The 5,784-nt window shown below is 60.5% G+C and overlaps 1 protein-coding gene across 3 annotated transcripts in view; it reads right to left on the minus strand.

Annotated features, from left to right (window-relative positions):
- Positions 1-346: 346 nt before the first annotated feature.
- Positions 347-5,784, minus strand: part of CD82 (CD82 molecule) — a 48,122-nt gene continuing 42,684 nt past the window's right edge. For all 3 annotated transcript variants that reach the window (XM_040495380.1, XM_040495382.1, XM_040495381.1), the window contains 4 exons: positions 4,134-4,235; positions 2,158-2,361; positions 1,587-1,670; positions 347-1,290 (listed from right to left, as the gene is read on the minus strand). In XM_040495380.1, coding sequence (XP_040351314.1) covers positions 1,213-1,290; positions 1,587-1,670; positions 2,158-2,361; positions 4,134-4,235 — 468 coding nt within the window. In that variant the 3' untranslated portion in view covers positions 347-1,212. The remainder of the gene's footprint in view (positions 1,291-1,586; positions 1,671-2,157; positions 2,362-4,133; positions 4,236-5,784) is intronic.

The raw sequence follows: 5,784 nt of genomic DNA on the forward strand, positions 1-5,784 counted from the left end.
TAAAGCAACATGAATCAGGAATCACTGGCGGGCTGCTAAAAATGCAGATTGTCTCCAACCCAGATCTGCTGCATCAGAACCCCCGGGCCCTGGAATCTGCATTTTCACCAGTACTCCCGCTGGTATGAAAGGCTCACCAGCCCGGGGCTGGTGGGGTGCCTGGAAGTAGCCATGAAAGGAACAACTCCGGGCTCCGCCGGGCTCCTTGGCTGGGACAGCAGCGCCACCTGGTGGGGCCGGTGGAAACACCTCCCAGCCACGACCCTCGGGGCCCCGCTTCAGGGGCCGCCGGCCTCTTCTCCGTCGGTCCTCCCGACTTCAGAAGCAGTATCTCCACGCAGCCAACTGGATTGTTACAAATCCTCTTTAATAGTTAGTTGTCAAACCTCGAACATGTTTCACAGAGCTACGCACAGAGCCTCTCCCCACCCCCTCACAAGGCACAGCCTCACCCACCCATTCCCTAGGGGGCAGACGACAGGCCAGCCTAGCTTCTCCCGGGGGGGGGGGGGGGGGGAAGCATCCTTCCCCCCGTCCCTGGATAGCGCGGGATCCTGGTGAATGCAGGGTCAGCTCTGTGTCATGCCCCAAGGGTTCGCCCTTCGGATTCCCTAAGCAGCCCGGGGCCAGTCAGACTCCCTTGTCTAGGGGGCTCTTCTGCCAGCTCACGGCACAGCCTAGGCTGAGCTGAGGCCGCCCGGGGAAGGGTTGCTGCTCCTACGGTCAGGCGAAGCCCACCCTCTCCCACTGCCTTCAATGAAAATGTGAAAACCAAAGACAGAAGCGTTATCGTGGAAAAAAAATCTACCCACGCAGTGGGCATCCCCTGACAGCCCAGGGTGCCTTATCCACCCCCCACCCCCACCCCCACCCCGACCCTCAATTTTCAATACACTTTGCCATCCAATATATACAGCTCCCAAGGCAGGTAGAAACCCAGTCCGCCTGTGCAGGGACGCTGCGGGGAGCGTTTTCTCTGGATTGCTAAGAGAACCCTGGCGGTAAGCTGAGGATCCACAGAGCACCCGGGGCTCAAGTCTGGAGGCAAAAAGGTAGGGACAGGGGTCCAGGCCCCAGAAAGCCCCCTGCTTCCAGCTGGCACAGGACGGGTGTGGGGGAGGGAGGTGGGAGGGGAGCCTGGAGGAGAGCCAGGGAGACCCCGAGAAGCCATGAGGCTGGGGGACGGGCAGGGAGGTGGGGGCAGCAGCTGCCTCAGTACTTGGGGACCTTGCTGTAGTCTTCGGAATGGATGTGCCGGCACAGGCAGATGGACAGGAGCATCCCCAGGAGCTGTTGGGGGAGAGGGCAAGAGTCAGAGGGAGTCAGAGGGAGGCAGGGCCACCCAGGCCCCCGGGTCAGCGAGGGTCACAGGGTTTGCGCAGGATTAAGCAGACCCACAACTAAAGCCTCGTGCCCAGCCTGTGATTCCAGCGGCAGAGGGGCCCGGGGAGGGGCAGTGGTCAGGCCGGGCCTGCTGCAGGGCCTCTAGAAGCTGATGGGCCTCAGCCTCCAGGGGGCCTCAGCAGGGCAAGGACAATGGGATATGGCTGGGGGGGGGGGGTAGGGTGGGGGGGAAGGATTCCGACCTCAGTGACAGCCACGCCCACACACACGCCTAGGATGATGCCCATGTTCTCCTGCAGCCACACCTGCACCTTCTTCATGCAGCCCTGCGAGGGGAGAACACAGCCATGTCACCCACGCCCAGCCGCCTCACCCCTCCATGCACAATCACCAGGAGGGCCCGCCCCCAGCACAGAGGGCCTGCAGAGAGGAGAGTATGCTCCTTGAATGGATAAATTAACGAATATGTAGAGGCAGGTACAAATGACAAGCAAACAGATGAATCAAGGGCAGGAACAGCTAAGGGAAGGAAGGGGGGAAGGAGGGAGGGAGGAGGAAGGAAGGAAAGAAGGGAGGGAGGAAGGGAAGGGAAGAGGGAGGAAGGAAGGGAAAGGAAGGGAGGAAGGTTAGGAGGAAAGGAGAAGGAAAGAAGAAGGTTAGGTGGGAGGGAGGGAAGGAGGGAGAGAGGGACGAAGGAAGGAAGGAGGGAGGGAAGGAGCGGAGGCAGGAAGGAGTGGCCCAGGCAAGCCTGACCGGCCTGTGCCCGAACCCACGAGTGCCCCAGGCCCAGCCCCAGCTCCCCCTTGCACGCACCTCACGGTACACGGGCCAGAGCTCAGGGTTGTTCCCGCTCTCGGTCCTGTTGCCGTCAGGGGCCTCGCAGAAGCCCGTCTTCACAGGGGAGCCGTCATCCCCCTCCTGGTCCTCACAGGAACAGGGGTAGGTGACACCGGTGTGGTTCATGAGCTCAGCGTTGTCCGTCCAGTTGTAGAAGCTGACCCAGCCACAGCACTTCACCTGCCGGGGAGACCAGCCGCTTGTGGCCACGGCCCTCAGGCAGGCCGCCCTCCTGGCCGGGGTGGGGTCTCCCAGGACGGAGGCTCGGATCTGCCGCTTTCAGGTACCGCCCCCCCTCCCCCCCCCCCCCAGGTCCTGCCCAAATCGCCAGGATCAGAGTTCAGGTTTCACTTTGGCTTCTGTGAGCCACGGGGAATTTAAAGGGGCTTTCAGGAAACACATACCATAAATATTAAAACAGGAGGAAAAATAAATTGGGAGCAGTAAAAATAATAAAGGAGAACAGGAGGGACATTCAAGTTGAAAGACAGAACGTAGTCGTATAGGACACAAGAAAGGTGGACGGCACATGGCTAGAGAGTGGGGGGGGGCGGGGTGGGGTCTAGAGTCGGGCTACCGGGTTCGAATCCCAGCTCTGCCACTGACCAGCGGCTCAACTTTGTGGTCTTTGTGGCTCAGGCGTGTGGTCTGTCCCCCCCCCCCCCCCGCCTGCTTCCCTCCCATCTCAGGGTGGCGGGTGCCTGACGGGCAGCCCGGTGGCCAGCAGGGGGCGAGCCAAGCACGCTCAGGCTCCCTGGGCTGCAGGCAGTAGTTCCTCCCGGCTTCATTTGCTCCGGTACTTGGCTGCCTCCTCTGGCAGGGAGGCTGACGCCTCTGAGGGGCACCCCCAGGCCCTCACGCGCTCAGCAAAAGCAGACAGGTGTCCTGGGCCCTTCCACCACACCAGGCAGAGCCTCCTACCCTGACTGGTGCCAGGATCTGTCCCCAGCCACCACCGGCCCACGTCTCAGTGGTTGTGCAGGAACAATAAAACCTCCCCACTCACGTGGTGCGTAAGGGCCGTGGGCTTCAGAAACATCGCACACGGGCATGGATCAACAGCCCCATTTTACAGACGAGGAAACTGAGGCTCATGAAGTGTCAGAGTTGGTATTCCAGCCCCCGGGAGCCTGACTCAGTCAGCTTTCTTAGCCCCAGTTCCAAGCAGCGTCTGACAGAATGATCTAGAGGCCTTGTCTGCCTCGGGAACCCCCCAACCAGTCAGCTACCTCCCACGGTGGGGTGCACGCCATCCCTCGAGGGACCCAGCTCTGCCCTAGACTCCTTGAAGGTGTTCGTGCTCATCTTGGGACAGCAGCCTCCTTCTAATCATTCATTCAGCCATTCATTCATTCAGTCAGCCATTCATTCATTCAGTCAGCCATTCATTCATTCAGTCAGTCAGTCGATCTCTCTTACTGTAACTGAGGTGGAATACACAAACACTGGCACAAACAGCTTGATGTTCACACACTGCATTGCACACTGCATGTGCACACAACTGGCATTAACTGCCAGTTGCACCAGGATTTGGATAGAACCTTCCTCTCACCCCAGAAGGTTCCCACGGCACCTGTCCTGTCAATACCCTCCCAGAGGTAGCCTCCACTCAGACTCGTGTGAGCATATCAGCCTTGGCACACGGTTCCTCAGCCCCCAGGACGGACTCCCGACACTCCCCAGCCTGGCGTGACACGAGGGCCTTCTTCCTGACCCCAGACCGGAGCGCTGTGAGCCTCGGGCAGCCCCCAGGACCCTGGGCCCCCTGAGCGAGGGACTGTGGTGGCGGGGGCGCCAGGGAAGGGGACGCCTCAGGGGCCCCCTTGCCCCCAACAGATACGCACGCACAGACACGGTCACTGGCACGTTCTGTCAGGGACACGGACACCCAGACCCAGACCCACACAGGCCGGGACCCTCACGCCGCCCTGTCCCTGCCACCCCCGCCTCACCTGAGCCTGCACGTAGTCCCAGGCCTCCTGCAGCCTGTCCTCGTGACCATCCTTGTAGTTCTGAATGAGCTTGGTCACGACGTTGCCCATCTCCTCCTTTAGCTGCAGAGCAGAGAACAAGATCAAGGGCAGATTTCCTGAAACCCGTGCGCCACCTGTGGTCACATCTACTCAGAAGGCCTCTCTCCTCACCCACCCCAACTCCAGGGACACGCTCTTGGCTTGAAGGCATTTCACTGTCTGTTCCAACTACTTCCCTGGTACTTCCAGGGCGCCAGCCGCCTGCTGGCCGCCACACTAAGCCCGGAGCGGTCAGGGCCAGCCACTCCCGCCCTATGCTCTATTCAGCAGTCAGTGGCTGCAGGACCCTTTAAATGTGCATCTTTCCATGTCACTGCTGCAAACCCTCCAGTGGCCCCCTGGCCCTCTCGGGAAGAACTCCAGCATCATCCCCTCAGTGGCCCACAAGGCCCTATGTTGTTCGGCCCCTGCTCCTCCCAAACCCCCTTTCCTCTGCTCTCGCTGCTTCTGCTTCGATTACACAGGTCTCCTTGCTGTCTTCCTGCCAGGCGCGCTCCTGCCCCAGGGCCTTTGCACTTATTATTCCCACCAGCTGTTTTTCCCCTTCTCCCAAATATTAACAAGGCTCACCCCTCCACCTCCTCCGGGGCTCTGCTTCAATGCCACCTCTTCAGAGAGGTCTTCCTAGATCACCCTATAGAACACATCCCTTCTCTATCCCCTCCACCCACCCCTCCCAGGCCCTCCTCGACCTGCAAGGGCAGGCAGGCTGTGTTTCCCTTCCTAGTGCTGTCGTCCCGTGCTCATTTGTTTTCAGGATTTATTATCTCTCCCCTTCACTGGGATGTCAGCTCCATGGGAGCAAGGGCTGTCCCTGCTGAAGCCTGGCCGGAGCAGGAGTGGTGTGCCTGAATAGCGAATGGGCGTGTACTCTGTGACACGCCTCACACAAGGCTGGTACTCACACTCTCCCAACTAACTAATCCTCGTGCCTGCCAAGGCCCCACAAAATCCAGATCCTGACCGTCCTGATCCCCCTCCGTGCTTGGGAATTCGGGGTCCCTCGGTGACGGAGCAGAGAAGGCAGAGAAGGGGTGCAGGGGACAAACGGTTCAACCCCAAAGGCCCTTCAGCGGAGCTCCAAACAGAGGCTCGCAATTTGGCAGCTTTTCAGGAACAAGTCAGCTGTGCAAAGGGAGGCAAACCCGAAACCGGCTTTGAGAACTGAGAACAGGGAGGGCCCCAGGCTCCAGGTAGGAGTGGGGGGGGGGGGGGCCCACGGGGGCAAGAGCCAGCCCCAGCCTGGCCCCGCCTGGCCTCTCCCGTGGACTTTGTTCCGGGGCCTTCCTGGCACATCAGCATGAAGAGGCTGGTCACAGCCTCCTGCTGTCACCACAGAACCCCAGGGCAAGGGGCCAGGGCGCCAAGGGGACGGCCGCAAACGTGCCCCTGGGTTCTGGGGAAAGGATTAGGATATGGGACAGGTACTTCCAGGCAGGGGTTTTCAGAGCCCAGCTCATAGTGCAGTGAGTGGGTTTCCGCGAGAACCCCACAGGAGGCTCTCACATAGCGTTCAGAGAACCCACATCCTCCGGATGGACCCACAGCCGTAGCTCCCGGTTTCCTGCCC

Source organism: Herpailurus yagouaroundi, unplaced genomic scaffold (assembly GCF_014898765.1).
Source record: "Herpailurus yagouaroundi ecotype Mexico unplaced genomic scaffold, PumYag 187, whole genome shotgun sequence".
NCBI lineage: Eukaryota > Metazoa > Chordata > Mammalia > Carnivora > Felidae > Herpailurus > Herpailurus yagouaroundi.